This window comes from Manihot esculenta, chromosome 15 (genome assembly GCF_001659605.2).
Source record: "Manihot esculenta cultivar AM560-2 chromosome 15, M.esculenta_v8, whole genome shotgun sequence".
Classification (NCBI taxonomy): Eukaryota; Viridiplantae; Streptophyta; class Magnoliopsida; order Malpighiales; family Euphorbiaceae; genus Manihot; species Manihot esculenta.
The window spans coordinates 13,721,129-13,739,782 of record NC_035175.2 but is presented as its reverse complement, the minus strand read 5'-3'; the positions used below and the strand labels follow the sequence as shown (position 1 = coordinate 13,739,782).

Genomic DNA, 18,654 nt, shown 5'->3' with positions numbered 1-18,654 from the left:
TCCGAGCAGAAGCAGCATTGTGGAAAAAACGAGTATTAGCATCACCCTCTTTAAGCCAAAATTGCTTGGCACGTTGCTTCCAGAAGATCTCACGGAGATTTAAAAGATGAAAGAAACGGGATTTGGCTCATAAAAACTCATCCATATGCACCTGTAGCCGAGAGCCGCGTAAACGGGCCATAATAGCAAGACTCTCGTCCATCTCAGCTTTATGCAGAAGTCTAAGATTCATGCCCCACAATTTCAAAGCAGTACGACAGGCCACAAGCTTACCCTCAACGTCCATATCTGGAGAAAGTTGCCAAATATCCGAAATTAAGGTCCGACACCCTACCTCACGGAGCCACGTATTCTCAAACCGGAAACGATGAGTATGGCGTTGATCCACAAAGCATCTGACAGCAAGAAGAATAGGCAGATGGTCCGAAGTAGAGAAACCCAACACTTCAGCAGTAGAATTAGAAAACCTGGTACGCCACTGAGCATTAGTAAAAACACGGTCCAACCTAGATTCCACCCAGCCATCACTATTTCTTCCATGCTCCCATGTAAAAGGATATCCCGTCATGGGGAATTCAATAAGACCAGAATCACAAAGCGCATCCCGAAAGCCATTAATCAAACGTGAAGGTTGAGGACGACCACCTCGCTTCTCAGAAGGTGATAGAATATCATTGAAATCGCCTAAACACACCCAGGGTGCTTCATGATGAGATGCCAGCATACGCAGCCGTTGCCAAGATAAATGACGAAAGTTCCGATCAGCCTCGCCATAATAGCCTGTCAAGCGCCAATTACCAACCCCTTCAATAAAAACTTCAGTGTCAATATGGTGTTGCGATGAGCTAAGAAGAGTAATAGAAGAAACCGATCTCCACAGTAAAGCCAGACCCCCACTACGACCCAAGCAATCCACACTGAAGAAACCATCATAAGCCAACAAATCTTTTATTTCATTCACCCGAGCAGAACAACATAAAGTTTCGATTAAGAAAAGAAAATTTGGCCTCTTAACTCTAACCATCTCTTTCAGGACCTGAACTGCTTGTGGGTTGCCAAGCCCACGACAGTTCCAACTAATACAACTCATTGATCTTCCTGGCCGATTACACCATCATCAACCCCGAAAACTAGGCTGTCAGCATCATCCGCCTCGCCGTCAACAGATAAACCCGCCATCTCCACTGAGACCGCATTCTCGTCAGTTGCCATGAAGAAATTCTAAAGAAAACAACAAATCATAGGAAAACTTATCATAGAAGACAAGACAAAAACTCCCAAACAGGGAAGACTTTTCAACTCCCAAACAGGGAAGACGAAGAACTACAATAAAGATAATTATAATAAATGTAAATATGAGTATTTTAGATTATCTTATTATTTGTTCTTCACTCACTTTCATATATAATATAAATTATATGTAAAATAAAAAATAATAAAAATTATTATTAATAATAATTTAATTAAATTAATATTTACTTAAATAATTTTTATTTTATTTTCAAATGTAATATATTATAAAATTTTAATTCTCAATATATTAGAATATTTTACTTTTTCTTAATATATTAAAACACATTACCTTTTATTAGTATTATTATACATATTTTAATATTTTTTTCAATTATGTTTAATTACAAGGAAAATATGAAATTTTTAATGTTTTTAGAAACATTTATAGTCCAATTTTTTTTTTTTGAAAAATTATGAATTGTAATGAAAATAATTATAAGAATTTAAGTAGAAAAATTAACAATTTGAAATTTATATAAACTCTAATAAATTTTAAATATTTTATCATATTATATATATATATATATATATATTTGTATCTTTTAGTATATAAAATTAATCTATATTGCAGAGAATTTTTCTTTAACGTTTGTTTTAGAAATTAATAATAATAATATTTTTTTAAATAAAAATTAAAAATTTAGTGAATAAAATCAAAATTTCTCATATTTACTTAAAAACACTTATTAGATTGTGAGTGAATTATTATTATTATTATTATTATTATTATTATTATTAAACATGCTTAAAATTGCAAAACTAATAACTTTTATTAGTGAGATAAAATTTCAAATGAAATTTTTATTTTTACTAGCTAGATATGATAAATATAAATTTGTATGTAAATTCTGTACAATTTATTTACAACAAAAAAATTATTATAAAGTATATTTTTTTTAACAAATAATAAAAATAATTTTATATTTATTTTATATTTTTTTACTTTAAAATATGGTTTATTTTAAAATTTATAATTCAATTTTTTTATCAAAAAATACGTTATGATATGAATCATGAGATTTAAAAGTCTTAAATATAAAATTAAACCATATATTATAAATTAAAATATAAATGTTAAAGTGAAAAGTCAATAAAACCCGTAGGTGTTTTTTCTCTACTTTTCCGGTTGAAAAACTGGATTGTAAAAATTAAAACTTAAATCTGAATGTTACCAAATTAGAGTGAATGTTACAAAATTAGATACGATAATTCGAATAGAAACCCAATCGCCTTCGAATTACACGGCTGCGTTTTATAAAAAGAAGGGACAGAAACTTAACGCACAGAAAGGAAGAGAGCGGGTACCTATAAATACCGTTAACAAACTTTGCAGATCTTGAGGATCGATTTCGTTTAGCAATGGCTCAACCTCTCATAAAGAAAGACGACGACCGCGACGATGAAGGTATTGGATCAGTTATTGTCTTCTTAACTTATGATTTCATCTCATTTTTTACTTTATTTCCTACTTTCATTTCATTTCCTCTAATTCATTTCAATCTTAGGTTTACCAGCATTAGATCAGTTGTTAGCTTCAAGATCTGTGTTGTTTCTCCAATTTTAGAGACGTTAGCTTGAATATTCTATCATACTAGATCAATTTTCTGAGAGCTTACGCTCTTGTTTTAGTTGATTTGGTGTAGTTTTAGTTTGTTCTGATCTCTGTTCTTATATGCAAATACTAAAGCAGGTGGATGCTTTTCGAATTCCTAGATCGCAATGTGGGTGGCTTTTTCAATGTAAATTTGTTTGAAGAAGTTGATCTGTGTGTATAGTTTAGAGACTTGTAATTTTTAATTCTTATTTGATATAGCCTTGTAATTGTTGTTTTATTGGTTAAAAAGTGTGATTCTTTATCGGGTAAGTTCATATGTTTAACAATTTTTCATATGTTTAACAATTTAGGCAATCATTTCCAGGGATCTAACAGAGCTCTGTATTTGCTGACTGCACTAAGTCTCAATGTAGATTCTCTGTGTACACGTACTATTTTGATTTATTTAATGTGGAAAACTAATATAGCTCTCGTAGATTTTTAACTGATGGGCTGCAATAAGGTGTGTTTTCAATTATAGTTCAGTATGTTGAACGATGCAATGACATGCATGATTATGCAACATCTATTGTTTTGACAGCAGAGTATTCTCCCTTTATGGGGATTGAGAAGGGAGCTGTTCTTCAGGAAGCTAGGGTTTTTAATGATCCTCAGCTTGATCCAAGAAAGTGCTCTCAGGTTTTTGCTTTATACTGCCTCATTTTCTAATTGCAATATGTAGAACCTGCTTGTGCTAGCAGAGAGTGAGAAAATGAGAAGGGAGAGAATTCAAGAATTTTAATGGATTTTGGCATGCTATTTTCTTGCAGGTCATCACAAAGCTTCTTTATCTTTTGAACCAAGGAGAAACATTCACTAAGGTCAAGTTTTTCTTCTAGATAGCATACATCTTAATTGTCTCATGATCAGCAAGATCACCTACGAACCACTATTTTGTATTCAGTGTTACAGAATAATGAAACATTGTCTCAATTGTGCCTTCCTGTGTTATTCTTATAGATTGAAGCCACAGAAGTTTTCTTTGCTGTGACAAAGCTTTTTCAGTCAAGAGATGTAGGTTTGAGGAGAATGGTCTATTTGATGATAAAGGAATTATCCCCATCAGCAGATGAGGTTATTTCTTATACTTAAACTAGATCTCCTAATGTTGTAGCATTTTTTTTTTTTTTTTTTGTGGTAGATACTGAGTGACTATATTCCATTCTGCAAAAGGTTATCATTGTCACAAGCTCCCTTATGAAGGACATGAATAGCAAAACCGATATGTACCGGGCAAATGCCATTCGTGTGCTTTGCCGGATCACAGATGGAACCCTCCTCACCCAAATTGAGCGATATTTGAAACAAGCTATTGTTGATAAGAATCCAGTGGTTGCTAGTGCAGCCTTGGTTAGTGGGATCCATTTATTACAGGTATTATCAAATTGGCTTAGCAGCAAGGTTTTTGATATATTTTTTAATCATTGTTTCAGAAAGTTCTGATGTGTTAGTCTTTTTGGCAGACAAACCCAGAAATAGTGAAGAGGTGGAGTAATGAAGTTCAGGAAGCTGTTCAGTCTAGAGCTGCCCTTGTACAGTTTCATGCATTGGCATTGCTCCATCAGGTGTGCTGTGTTTCCATGTTTAACTAGCATTTTCATCTTTAGGTTAACTAAATGTAATGTTGTAGTGCACTCACGGTCATAGCTTGGTGTTAAGTGCATTAGTTAAATCTTGACAGGTCCTAGGTTTAACACCCCATACCCCGTCCCCTTATCAAAAGAAAAAAAAAAGTAATGCTGTAAGGTTCCAACCAAATATAACTTTTTTTATTAACTTTTCAATTGTACCATCTTAAATACATTAATCTTTATTAAATATTAAGAGATATTTTGAGAGGTTTATTGAAAATAAGATAAAATTAAATAAGGTTATAATAGTCAATTTATATGTTATTATAGTCTAAAAAAAGAAAGTGGACAATAATTTTGAGATAACTAAAAAAGAAAGGTGGACAAAAATTATGGAATGGAGGGAATATTATATAGGTTAAAAAAGGGCAAGTGCCGCAGTAAGGGAACTTGCTCTTTACTTTCAATTTTATAAGCGGCAGGCTGACAACAATTAAAAAAAATTGACACTTTTCAGACACCGGCAAACTGGTGAAATGGATAGATACACCCCACTTTGACAAAAAAAAATTTTCCCAAGTCTTACCCCTCTTTGAAAATTATCTTTAAGTGCCCCCACTTTCATAATAAGCCCTAAAATTTCTCTCTATCACAATGTCAGAAGACATTATCAAGTTTTTGGGTAGATGGCTTTCATGACAATTGAGATGTGGGAAAGTGCATTTCATGGTAACTTGTGTGCTTTTTGTACTAGTGGAATTGTTGCCAGGGCAGAAAGTGTTTTTGAGCTTGTAGTAGACTTGAGCAGACAAATGCTTTAAGGATGTTTGTGCTATTTACTCTTGCAGATACGGCAGAATGATCGACTAGCCATCAGTAAGTTGGTTACCAGTTTGACCAGGGGAACTGTTCGCTCTCCACTGGCCCAATGTCTCTTGATACGTTATACTAGTCAGGTTATTTTGTTCTCCTTAAACATTTGTTTCTCATGGTTCTAATTCATTATGCAGAAATAAAACAAATTTATTATTATGTGCAGGTTATTCATGAGTCAGCTACCAACACACAGTCAGGGGACCGTCCTTTCTATGATTTTCTTGAGGGATGCCTACGTCATAAGGCTGAGATGGTAATTTTTGAGGCTGCCAGAGCTATTACCGAGCTTAGTGGAGTGACGACCCGAGAATTGACTCCGGCAATCACTGTTCTGCAGCTCTTTTTGAGTTCTTCCAAACCAGTGCTGAGATTTGCAGCAGTCCGTACTTTGAACGAGGTAGGCTGATTTTTCTTTAAGCAAATAAAGGCTATACTTGTGCAATTTGTGTGTCAAAATGCTTAGGTGCAAAGAACACTGGTTGTTGGAAACAAACTTGTTTGAGGGAAGTGAGTGATTGTTTCCTTTTGTAATTTTCAAGGGTTCAAAGAAATGTGTGCTGAATTTTTTTTTTTTAATTTGCAGGTGGCCATGACTCATCCAATGGCTGTCACTAACTGCAACATTGATATGGAGAGTTTAATTTCTGATCAGAACAGAAGCATTGCCACACTTGCAATCACAACACTGCTTAAGACAGGAAATGAATCAAGTGTGGATCGCTTGATGAAGCAAATAACAAATTTCATGTCAGATATTGCTGATGAGTTTAAAATTGTGGTGGTAGAAGCCATAAGATCACTTTGTTTGAAGTTTCCCTTGAAGTACAGAGCACTGTGAGTAATGATTTACCTGCCACTGCTTTTGTTGTCATTAAAATTATTACCAACATAAGCTAACGTTATTTTCTTCCTTGTTATGTTATATTCAGAATGAACTTTTTAAGCAATATCCTCAGAGAAGAAGGTGGATTTGAGTATAAAAAGGCAATTGTAGATTCCATAGTGGTCCTCATTAGAGATATCCCTGAAGCAAAGGAAAGTGGATTGCTTCATTTGTGTGAATTCATTGAAGATTGTGAATTTACATATCTTTCAACACAGGTGACACGTCTATGCAATTCTAGTTGATTGAACTCTTTTTGTTTTCTTTATTATGTAATTTATCCTACTTATGTTGTTACTAGATACTCCATTTCTTGGGGATTGAGGGGCCAAAGACCTCAGATCCCAGCAAATATATACGCTACATCTACAATCGTGTGCACCTCGAGAATGCAACTGTTCGGGCTGCTGCAGTCGGCACATTAGCAAAGTTTGGTGCTTTAGTTGATGCACTGAAGGTATTATTGGATGTTTGCAGATGTTATCTGCTTCGACTACTTTAGTGAATTATCTGTTACTGACTGCTAGTTAAAATTATTGTGCTTTCTTTCCAGCCACGCATTTTTGTTCTGCTGAGACGCTGCCTCTTTGATGGTGATGATGAGGTGCGATTCTATATATTAGTGGAATTTCTGAAGTTTTTGCATACTGATTTTTTTGTTCATTTGTTTTTGAGCATGTATATATTTTAGTGTTGCTATCTATAATCTCTTCATTGTTGCCATCACAATTATATTACATTTTAAAATTGTTTTTCATTTTGTTATGATTGTATCAAGTGATTATATTGCTGACTTGTTTTGCAGGTTCGTGATAGGGCAACGCTTTATCTTAATACTCTTGGTGCTGATGGTCAAGTTGTTGAAACTGATAAAGATGTACAAGCTTTTCTCTTTGGTCCACTAGATATACCTCTAGTTAACCTGGAGACAAGTTTGAAAAAATATGTAAGTCTTTTTCTGTCCGATGGTTCTATTTCCACATCACTGATGGCAATATTCACTGCTTATTGTTTTTTCTTTTGAATTCAGTACTTATTAATGTGATTGTTTTTAAAAAGACATTTATAATTATTAACTAATTAAGTTTAATAAATGTATTATCCTTCAGGGTTGAAAAATTTGGGAGATAAAGATAATGATAATCTTTAATTATATATATATCTATTCTCCTCCACTTCAAAGGGGCAACTGATATCAGTCTTTACCATGCTTATATGGAAATACTCTAAGCAGATGATACATCAAGGAACCCACTAAATTTTCATCCTATGGCCTGCAAGTGACATAGGAAGACATCATAAAATCAAGCCTTTAGAGCGTAGTAGATAATGGTGTAGTAGTAGAATCTAGATCACTTGGAGCATTATTTTTGGCAGTGATATTGAGCAAAGCATAGTTGTGGAGGCATTAATTAGATTGTGGTCTTATCAACATTATTCCATTTATGAAGCAATGGGAAACATTCCTCTTGACTAGAAATAGTTGCTTCCTTTTCTGCCTGTTGTGTATTTTGGTTGTCATTATTTTAATGGTTGTTGGCACAGGAACCTTCAGAAAAGCCTTTTGATATTAATTCTGTGCCAAAGGAAGTAAAGTCTCAGCCACTTGCAGAGAAGAAAGCTCCAGGCAAGAAGCCAACTGGTCTTGGTGCACCTCCAGCTGGCCCTCCATCTGCTGTCGATGGTTATGAAAGGATCCTTTCCTCCATCCCAGAGTTCTCAAACTTTGGCAAGCTTTTCAAGGTAGCTTTCTTTAACAAATTAACTGCACATTGTAATTTGAATTTAATGAATCTGTGATGTTATTTATGTGCTGTATCTGTCTTTTTCTTCAACAGTCTTCGGCACCTGTGGAGCTTACAGAAGCAGAGACAGAATATGCTATTAATGCTGTGAAGCACATTTTTGATGGGCATGTTATTTTCCAGTACAATTGCACCAACACAATGCCATACCAATTACTGGAAAATGTAATGACTGATTTTAAGATAGAAATTATTTCATCTTCTACCAGGTCCCTACTCTCAGGGTAGTCTTTATCATGTTTACATTTGTGGTCAGGTTACTGTTATTGTGGATGCTTCAGAAGCAGAGGAATTTTCTGAGGTTGCATCCAAGGCTTTACGATCTCTTCCTTATGATTCACCTGGACAAACTTTTGTGGCATTTGAGAAGCCTGAGGGAGTCCCAGCAGTTGGAAAGTTTTCAAATATGTTGAGATTCATTGTTAACGAGGTATAATCTCACCTTCTTCCTAAATTATTTTTGCTCTCTCTTGAGTTTTATTTTTGGTTAAAAGTGGTTTTTTAGGCAAATGTTTATAAAGGGTTTCCGTAGTCTTATAATAATGCGTATTTAAGATAGCCAGTTAAAACTGTTCAAAGGGTTGTTGATGATAGAATTAATTATGATATAGATGTTTATTTCTTTGAGTGGATGCTTTTTTCAGGTTGATCCAACTACTGGTGAAGCAGAGGATGGTGGCGTAGAGGATGAATACCAACTTGAGGACCTGGAAGTGTTTGCTGCAGATTATATGAAGAAAGTTGCAGTTTCCAACTTCAGGAGTGCATGGGAAAGCATGGGCCCTGATTTTGAGCGCGTGGATGAATATGGCCTTGGCCCAAGGGAGAGCTTGGCTGAAGCTGTTGCTACAGTCATCAGCCTTCTTGGCATGCAGCCCTGTGAGGTTAGTTTGTTATTATTTAATCTCATAGTCATCAGTTAGTTGCTGGAGATGTTTCAATATATTTGGGACACAAGAAATGGCCTACATGTCAAGAAATTGGATCATCATAAAGAGTTGAAACCTATACCCTTTATTTGGCATAATTCATTTTGCATGAAGAGAATTCAAATAAATTTTTACAAAATCATTCAAGAGTTCAATTTATTTTAAATTCAAATTTTAAGTAAAAAAATTTGAATTTTTTTCATTACAAACAAGATAATTTTTAGAAAAAAAATCAGTTGAATTGAATTTTTACGAAATTCTTGAGAATTTCCAAATGGAGGGATAATGTTTTCTATTGTTCTAATCTGAGTTTTGTTGGCACTGGCTGCATTATGCAAGAGCAAAAAGGTTATATAAGCTTTCAAATTGTCTTTCACAGTTCCAAACAGGGGTGAGCATTCGGTCGGTTCGGTTTAAAACCGAACCGAACCGAATAAACCGAAAATCGAAATTTTAGTGTTTATGAAAACCGAACCGAACCGATTTTGGTCAGAAACCGAATCGAACCGAACCGGTCTGATTCGGTTCGATTCGGTTTGATCGGTTTCAATTTTTAATAATTTTTTTATTTTTTACACTTTATTTTTAATATTTTAAAATTTAATTAAAATATTTTAATTTTAATATGATTTAATTTCTCTATATTATTGAAAAAACATATTATTATCACTAATCGGTTCGGTTTGATTTTTTCAGTTTTTTTTATCAAAATCGAACCGAATCGAAATAATCGAAATTTCTGAAATTAAAAATCGAACCAAATCGAAATGTATAAAAAATCAAATTAAATTTTCAAATCGATTCGGTTCGATCGATTTTTTCGGTTTGAACCAGATACTGCTCACCCCTTCCAAACAATCGCCTCATCTTTTTTTTTTCTTTTTCCTTCTTTCTACTTTGTTTCTGGATCTCACAATATGTTCTACATGGACTGGGGTTGTACAGGGCACAGAGGTTGTCCAAAGCAATTCAAGGTCACATACCTGTCTACTCTCCGGTGTATTCATTGGCAATGTGAGAGTTCTTGGGAGATTGCAATTTGGAATAGATGGTACAAGGGAGGTAGCAATGAAACTGGCTGTCAGATCTGAAGATGAATCTGTCAGTGATGCCATCCATGAGATTATAGCAAGCGGCTAATTGGTTAACATAGTAATAGTCGCAGTCTTGTACTTATTGACCGTTCAGTTTCTGTGAATGTGAACAGTACAGAGGCAGGTAGCTGAAAGCAGACAGAGATAACTGCTCGTTATATGAAAGTTAAATCTCGTGCGGCTGGGAGCTGGGCTTCTTTCTACGGGCAGTGATTTGCATTTATTTCGGAGCTTTTTTTTTTTTGTCGTCTTTTTGATCCAGCAATAATACTCTGGTGTCACGCAAATTGGATCTATAAGCGGATTCTATTTTGTTTTGCTTTTTAAATTTTGTTAATTGAGATTAAATATAGGTTTTTCATCACAAGCTTGCTTCTCTACTTAATGGGAATGTGAATTTTGGGAGGCTTGACCTCATTTGTTTAAGCATCAAAAGCTATTGTGAATCGAACTATTAGTATTTCATCCTTCTAGAAGCTTATATAATTAGTATTAATTATACTCAAATTGAAAAGGATATCCAAGTTATAACCCGTCGGCTCAAAGATTCGATTTAAGCTGTAGTGCAGGGCTCTCTTTACTCGATTTTACAGCAGCAGCTTAAAATAATGACATTTCCTGTTAAGATAAATGGGCAAAGAATTCAAGGGAGGAAAAACAATAAGCAGAGACATCCACCAAGGGGAAGGAAGCCCAACTGTTTAAGTTCTCTACCAACATTTCCCTCTTGCTTTAAAACTCAGTTTTCACATCAGGGATCTCACTAGAAGCAATATTGCAAGATTCTGATTTCTTCGCATCACTTACAGAGAACACAATGAAATTTTACCAATGAAGCACAAGGCATTCTTCAGGTTGTAGGAACCAACGAACCTTACATGAGAGAAAACTGCAAAGATGCTTCTTTCTTCTCAGATCACCTTCCTATGGCCTCCAAAAGCCCAAATCTGTGTGAGCAAGAGCAAAAGTAACGAAACATTAATTCTGTTTGAAAGTTTACAGCCATTCTTCCATAAAAGAAATGGACGGCAAGTTATAGTATACAGAAGGTTATATTCACTATAAAGCAGATAACTGCACCACTAAACATGTTGGATAAATATCACCATACTGGCATAAAAATTGCCAAAAAAAATAACAATAATAAAAAAATGCAGCTTTCAAAGCAGGTTGATCACAAATTTAGAACCAGCAAGAGATAATGCAACATAAAACTGTATTATTTCTACATGGAATCCAAAAATTTAAGAAACATTCATACTGATAAACAAAAATTAAGCTATTAATACTATGTCAAGTAACAGCAATAGCAAGAATTTTGCATTAGGTTGATACACAAGCAAGTCTTTTCCTTTTCCTTGACAAAAGGTCATGTATATATATGTATATATACACATATACACGCTAGCATAGTGTATTTTATACATGAAAAAAAAAAAAGAAAAATGTTTACATGCTTCCAACAGCATAGAGATAATTTACAGACAAAGAAACGCAGGAATAAGGAGTTAATTAATATGTAAAGAGCTCGTTTTATAACATTGGGGTCCAGCCTCACACAAGAAACTCTTAATGTTTTCATCTGCATAATGACATACTCCAAAGGTGCTTAACAGACTTGACAGAGTGTTCACACTTTTAGAAAGGTATTCCAACACAAAGACTACGAGTCTACAACAATTCCATTTTTTTTTAACTTCTTTAAGAGCCAAGTGGGAGTCCTCCATACTAACCTTTAGATTTGTATCATAACTTCCTGTACACAAGGCACTTCCATCTGCTGATAAGCCCAAACAGCTTATCCGACCCTCATGTGAATTTTGCAAAGATCCCAAGTCCAAAACAACCTGCAAAATAAAAAAAAAAGAAAATTTTAATTCAAATCAACAGGTTCACTATCTTGCCAATTAAGATTGGCCACAATTCATGCAAACATGCAGATGCATCAGTGGGAAAAGGACAGAGGGAAATTGAAATGTAAGGGTCAGCATCAATAGGTTATGACTCTAACTGAAAAGGTATATGCGAGCACTTTCCATTTCCTTTTAAGAATAAATGCTAAATCTACTAGATCAGATACTTCTGACATGCAATATAGGACATGTATAATCCACATGCAAGGTGGGAAACTGAACCCAGTTTATATGTCACTGTTATCAAATAGTTATTGCCAAACAAAAGAAAAAAAGAAAACAAATCTCTGTTCAAATTTGCAATTATGACCAAACCTTTTAATTTTTTGTGTCACCCTTTTCGTGATCTATGACAGAACTACCAATTCGCATGAAAGACCAGGGTCAATTCAAGAATTAGATAGAGGAGGTAACTAAACTCAACCTGCAAAAGGTAACAACCTAAATTTCTACAGAGGAGAAATACTAAAATAAATAAATTTATGTTATATCTATGGGGAAATTCATTAAAATTAATTTCAAGGACAACAATTTTTTTCCTACATGCATGACAATAACAATGGAACAGATGAATAGAAAACAAAAACAGCACAGCTTTATGTTGGGATAGAAAATTCTATGCAAGAATAACCTCCAATTGAGAAAAAGCTAACTTGTGCAACGAAGAAAATTCAAACCTTGAGAACACAAGCAAGTGCAATCAATTAGAGTATGTCTATACCTGTGCTAATAAAGTATCCCAAACATAGCAATCACCATTTGAATATCCAGCAAAGAGAAGTCTTCCTGATACGGAGAATGCAATAGAGGTCACTTGTGGAACCTCATTGTCTCTATGCTGTTGATGGTATACTTGGAGTTGATGCCCAGTTCTAATGTCAAACAACCTGCAAGTTCCATCATCAGATCCGGTTCCAAATCTGTTGCCATCAGGAAAGAACTTCACAGCGTTGACATCTCCCTCATGCCCATGAAATGTGCGCACAGCTCGACTTGCAACACGAGTGTCCCACAATCGGGCAGTCGAATCACAGGAACCAGATACAAACATTCTCAAGTTTGATCCATTGATAGAAACACTGAAATGCAGAATGCTTAACTTTTAAAAAATAAATCTTGAAAGAGTACTATAAAAAAGGTTTATGCTGCTATACATTAAAAAAAAAAATTCTTTTTCCTTACTGTTGAAAATTTAGAATGATAGAAAAGATAAAGAGAAAATAATAAGAGAATGTTTTATGTCGTTCGGCTATGGAGAGCCTCTGTCCACATATGTAACACCTCAAACGGCTACATTCATCACTAATGTGTGTTTACATAATACATAATAGTCCATATTTATAATGGAAGACACAAGATAAATAAATAAATAAAACTATATATATACATATATTTCCCATAAATTACTCCTTAATATAAACATGAATCAAGCCAATGATTTTGCTGATCAATCACATGATTTTCTCATAATTATATCCCATAGGTTAAAAGAAAATATCATCAATCTCAACAGTTACCAAGGTCATTACAGTGTTATCCAATTGTTAATAGGTGTGATGTTTATCCATCAAGTACTTGTGAAAAAGAGGAACACATATCAATCCCAACATTTAAATATATAAAAAAGAAAAAAAGAAACACACACACACACACACACGTTGGAGTAGGATCTAAAAGATTCCTTGGATATATTAAACAACCTAGCCTCCATTCATAAGTAAACATTAATTTTTGTACATAGCTGTGCTAAACGAAAACTATTAAAATTTGGAGCCACAAGAAAGAATTTCTTGTCACATTACATCCGTCCAAGTACACGATAATAAAATCATTAAACCCAAAGTCAACTTGGTACTCATCTAACGTACCTTAGTACATCAGCAGTGTGACCGGACTGAAACTCCCCTCCAAAGACAGAAGTTCTAAGGCCTGTTGTAATATCCCAAAGAACACAAGTCTGATCACCAGAACTTGTAATTAGATGAGTATCCTCATCTGGTACATACTGACAGGAGGAAATATAACCCTTGTGCCCACTAAGCATCTTTGATATTGGCAGGTTCCCATCCTTGTCGATTGGTGAATTCAGGTTGAAAATAGAGCAAACACTATCAAGACCACCACAAGCAACAGACTGACCAGTTGGAGAGAAGGCACAAGTCATGACCCATGCGCAAGGCAACTTTATGGCATGAGTTTTCTGGCTAGTTAGGGCATTCCACACTATCAACCGCCCATCCTGAGATGCACTTACAATTCGATTCTTTTCAGCAGTCCAATCCAATGAATACACCTGCAAAATTTTTAAAGATTAAGAACCAATTTTCACAATAATAGGTGACAACATTGTTTCACTTTTGGCTGGTGCTTTGAAGTTTGATGTCAACACATACAAAACCTACTTTCACAAGTCACCATGTCAAATTTTCACATAACATTTTAATGTTGAAAATTTAAAGTTCTTTTGTTTCAGAAAATATAAACTGTGGTTCATGAATCATTTAAAACATAATAGACTAGCCAAACAACTGCATGAGAAATGAATAACATGACTGGAGATTCAGCGAGGCAGCAAATCCATGGGAAACAATCTAGTGACATGAACATTTCAGCCATTTAAATAGGATGTTTCATCTAATCCAGAAGCTGACAGTTCTATGCACATGTGAGGGTATACTGAATCGTTTATATGTTCAATTGTAGTTGACACTTTATGGCCAAGAAAATGTGAGGGTAGTGAAGTCTAGGGGGGGTGTGTGTGTGTTTGGTGAGAGAGAGAGAGAGAGAGAGAGAGAGAGAGAGAGTATGGAGAGGATGAAAAACAAAAGAATAAGCAAGGAAGTTTGCAAGATGTTAATATGATAATTAACCAACAGTATTTCCCACTACAATAATAGAGCAAGGGATATACAAAATGTTAAGATTCAGTTTCAGTTTATCAGAAAATGACAGAACCACTTGACTCTTTCTGTCAGCAATTAAGACTGCCATATTAGACAATTCCATTATGGACTGCCATTTTTTCTGGATTTTCCCTTGAAATATATCAAGCAAGTGTTAACCTGAATTTCCTTAAGGCAATGACTGAGGATGACTTTGAGGAAACTAAACAAGTGAAATAAACAAGAGAAAAGATAAAGAAAGGAAGAGGAGACTTCAGGAAGATAATGTAAATTACTCTTTATGAAGTTTGAGTATTATTATCACCAGCAATAAGCAAACACCAAACGGGAAATAAACATAACATGAAAGGCCTAATTACTTATCTTAAAGCCTGTTAGATTCAGGTTAAAAGAGTAATCTTAGAATCTGAGAAGATACTCGACCACTATTTAGGGTTTTTCAAATGACCATGATAATAGAAATGGCGTCTATGTGTAAACAAGACCCCATACTATTTACAGGAAAAAAAATGATGAGTCTCTGGGAACTAAATGCATCTAACTTGATAGCCTGAATGTTATCCTGCCACTCCATACATCCCATAATAGTTGCTTGTCTCCACTAACAAGTCACAATGTGAATAGCATTGGTTTCTCCTTTCCCTCTGCCCCAACCCTCTCCTTTAAATGCATGCCAATCACACCAGCACATTGCCAAGATGCAGCAGTTTGATTTTGGATCTAAAAACCCAGATCACATCTGCAGATATCCTTAACAAGATTCTGTCATCTGCTCCTATTTTTTCAGTTGCATTCAAGTAGAATCTGGAGTTAAATTAACCCTATTTCCTCTTAAACGATCCTCAGTAATTCTACATTTCCTACTTCAATGCCCAAATTTTCAAAAAAGTGCCGAAAAGGCAAAACTACTCGTTCCCAAAGTTCTCCACTGTGGCTCCTCAAGCTTTCACTATATCAACCTTCCCCACAAGCTTCAACTCCTAATTCCTAACCCTAACAATAAACGTTTCCAAAGGAACAAAAAGCATAACAAATTAACCGTTACACCAACAAGCATAATCTATATAAAACTAAATTACCTCAGACCAAAAAAGAAAATCGCACTAAATAACAAGAAGCAAGTAAATCCAAAGAAAACAAACAAATATGAATAAATTCGAACAGTAGGAATGTGAATGTTTATGATTCACCTTGCCAGTATGTCCTTGAAGCGTCCTGCAGCACACCAGATCGGTGGCCCCGAAGCTTATAGGAGACTTCCCACGCGCCCTCGCGTATCCCGCAACTGCCACAACTTCAATCAGATCTATGTTGGAGAAAAAAAAATCCCCAAAAAAAAGGAGGAAACGAACACAAATCCAATTCTACACGATAACAAAAAAAAAAAAAAAAGCAATTAAATCTAAGCAAACAGACGAAAATACCATCAGTGTCTAGCAACAGAAGGCGCTTCTGCTTCAACCGTTCTCTAAGACTATTCACCGTTTCAGTGGCGGCGACATGGCGGGCCTTTAGCTCCGGAACAGACATTTCTAAAGGAAAGCAAAGTTGAACTAAAAAGCAGGCATTACTCTTAAGCTCGGATTCGGCTGTCAGCCCTAATGATCATGATGTGAAAAGGCTGAAGCAGCTAATAGTATAAGAGATTGTGGTCGGGTAACAGAGATGTGGCCTCGATTATTAGAGAGAATGAAAAAGATAAAAATGGCTGCTTCCGAGATTGAGAGGGAGAAGAGGGGGAGCAAACGGTAGAGGAAGAGGAAGAGACGGAGGTTGAGGTGAGGAAGTGGTGGTGGTAAAGAGGTTTCTGAGAAACATTTTGTCAGCGGCATCAGAGTCAGAGGATAGACAGTGACGTCGTCGGGCCCACTCATTCCCACGTGTCAACTACGTCGATTCGTCTTCTGCTTGACGGAGTCTTGTCAAAATTTCGCCCATCCTATTAATATTAGTTCATTTATTCTTTTTCTCAATTTTGGACGTGAGGTTAATTTCTTTCTGATATTCACCTTATTTTAAAATATTAATTAATAAAAAATATTTATTTATTAAAAAAATTTATTTAAAAAATAATAATTTTATTTTTAAAAAATTATATATTTTATTTTTTAAATTAAAATTAAATTATAAAAAATAAATTATATTTATTAAAATTAACTTAAATATAATGAAAATAATATAAATTAAATTTATTCAATTAATTTGCATAGAAAATATTAAGATTTAATTTTAATTTAATTGACTAGAAATTATAATATAATATTATATTATAAAATAATATATATATTTTTATATGTATATTCTTATATAACTTAAAATAGCATCAAATCCAATCTCACTATATAAATCCATTAGCTAACACCGACTATTAAAAATAGCTAAAACTAATAATAATACTATACAGAAAAAATATATATTATATGAATAAATATATAATTTTATTTTAAATTACATTATATTACATATTTAAATATATTATATTATGTAATTTTTTTTAAAATATACAGAAAAAATAAGTTTTTTAATTATTTATTTTATTTAAAAATAATATAATTTATTATTAATTACTTAAAAAATATGCAGTTAAAATGAATTAAATAGAGGAAAAGAAAATATATTAAAAATAAATTTTGCTATTAGTAGGACCGTTTTTATAATAATAAATATGAATCTACTAGATTCCTCTGTCACAATCCTTAATATTAGTTAATTTATTTTGGACATGAGAATTTATTTATTTTTACTCAATTTTAGACGTAAGGTTAATTTCGATTTTTTGGTGAAAAAGTTTTCATACTTTCTGATATCCAGCGTATTTTTTAAAAAAAATAGTTAATAAAAATATTCATTTATAAAAAATTTATTTTAATAAAATATTTTTTTCTTTTAAAAAAGTTAATTTTGTTTTTTTTAAATTTTATTAAAATGTTCATATATAAATGTACTAATATATTTTATTTTTTTAATTAAAATTAAATAATAAAAATAAATTATATTTATTCTAAAATATTTTTCACGTAAAATTTTTTAATATTTTAATGAAAAATATTTTTAAAATATAAATTATTTTTTGAAAATAAACGAAACCTAATCTTATATTTTTATAATTTTAATTATTTATATTATTTAATTTTTTTATTTTGCATATTTTTATTATTTTATTATTTTTTATGTTTGGTCGTCTTTATTCTTTAAAATTTTATTTTGGTTATTGTTGTTAAGCAAGTTTTGTTTCGATTATTATCACAGTCACGAACATCGATTATTATTGCAGTCACGAACAGTGCTGTAGCAGTGTAGAGTGATGTGTAGCAGTTTTATCTTTACTTGTGATGATTTGGTTATTTTATTTAGTTGATAGTTGATTTGTTATTTTAATTGGGTTTATTTGAGTGATTTGATTTATTTTAAAATATACTATTATAAACAAGTAAAACTTACTATACATATTTTTTAAAATAAAATTATTTTCAATTTTTAAATTTTTTATTCCAACAAATTCAAATATATTTTATTACTTATAAATTATTTAAAAATTAAATAATAAATGTTAGTACACATGTATTGGATGGGCAAATTCTGTTTCGATGGCAAAGTTGAGCTTCCCATGTTAGCAGCCTATTGGGTTGGATTGTAAATAAGCTGTCTATTTGTAATTGGGCTCAAAGGCTTCTGTAATCTAATCCATTTAAGCTTTCTTTTTTCTTTTTGCAATGTTTGGATGTTCGGGAAAAAAAAAAAGGGCCAAACCCTTTAATATACATGGCCCATGGTATAGCTCTAGAGTACCAAC

The 18,654-nt window shown here is 33.4% G+C and overlaps 2 protein-coding genes across 3 annotated transcripts; one reads left to right on the top strand and one right to left on the bottom strand.

Annotated features, from left to right (window-relative positions):
- The first annotated feature begins 2,544 nt into the window (after positions 1-2,544).
- Positions 2,545-10,507, top strand: LOC110601969 (coatomer subunit gamma). 2 transcript variants are annotated; one of them, XM_021739387.2, is made up of 18 exons: positions 2,545-2,698; positions 3,429-3,526; positions 3,658-3,708; positions 3,848-3,961; positions 4,061-4,261; positions 4,351-4,452; positions 5,307-5,414; positions 5,498-5,731; positions 5,918-6,168; positions 6,264-6,435; positions 6,519-6,674; positions 6,771-6,821; positions 7,023-7,163; positions 7,763-7,960; positions 8,056-8,187; positions 8,279-8,452; positions 8,667-8,906; positions 9,897-10,507. In XM_021739387.2, the coding sequence occupies exons 1-18, from the start codon at positions 2,653-2,655 to the stop codon at positions 10,089-10,091; spliced, it is 2,664 nt and encodes an 887-aa protein (XP_021595079.1). In that variant the 5' UTR covers positions 2,545-2,652; the 3' UTR covers positions 10,092-10,507. The 2 variants fall into 2 exon arrangements, with proteins under 2 accessions (XP_021595079.1, XP_021595080.1); XM_021739388.2 differs by having other exon boundaries at positions 2,551-2,698; positions 3,432-3,526.
- Positions 10,508-10,564: 57 nt separating this feature from the next.
- LOC110601971 (guanine nucleotide-binding protein subunit beta-2) lies at positions 10,565-16,672 on the bottom strand. The gene is made up of 6 exons (XM_021739392.2): positions 16,286-16,672; positions 16,052-16,146; positions 13,827-14,251; positions 12,680-13,037; positions 11,779-11,892; positions 10,565-10,992 (listed from the first exon to the last, which is right to left on the bottom strand). The coding sequence occupies exons 1-6, from the start codon at positions 16,389-16,391 to the stop codon at positions 10,957-10,959; spliced, it is 1,134 nt and encodes a 377-aa protein (XP_021595084.1). The 5' UTR covers positions 16,392-16,672; the 3' UTR covers positions 10,565-10,956.
- Between the last annotated feature and the right edge of the window lie 1,982 nt (positions 16,673-18,654).

Bases quoted from the DNA above. Each gene is read 5' to 3' on its own strand.
- LOC110601969 (XM_021739387.2), top strand. From the start codon at position 2,653: ATGGCTCAACCTCTCATAAAGAAAGACGACGACCGCGACGATGAAG. The intron at 3,527-3,657 runs GTTTTTGCTTTA...ATTTTCTTGCAG, and splicing joins ATCCAAGAAAGTGCTCTCAG to GTCATCACAAAGCTTCTTTA. The intron at 6,822-7,022 runs GTGCGATTCTAT...CTTGTTTTGCAG, and splicing joins TCTTTGATGGTGATGATGAG to GTTCGTGATAGGGCAACGCT.
- LOC110601971 (XM_021739392.2), bottom strand. From the start codon at position 16,391: ATGTCTGTTCCGGAGCTAAAGGCCCGCCATGTCGCCGCCACTGAAACG. The intron at 16,147-16,285 runs GTATTTTCGTCT...AAGTTGTGGCAG, and splicing joins TCTGTTGCTAGACACTGATG to TTGCGGGATACGCGAGGGCG. The intron at 11,893-12,679 runs GTATAGACATAC...TTTATTTTGCAG, and splicing joins GGGATACTTTATTAGCACAG to GTTGTTTTGGACTTGGGATC.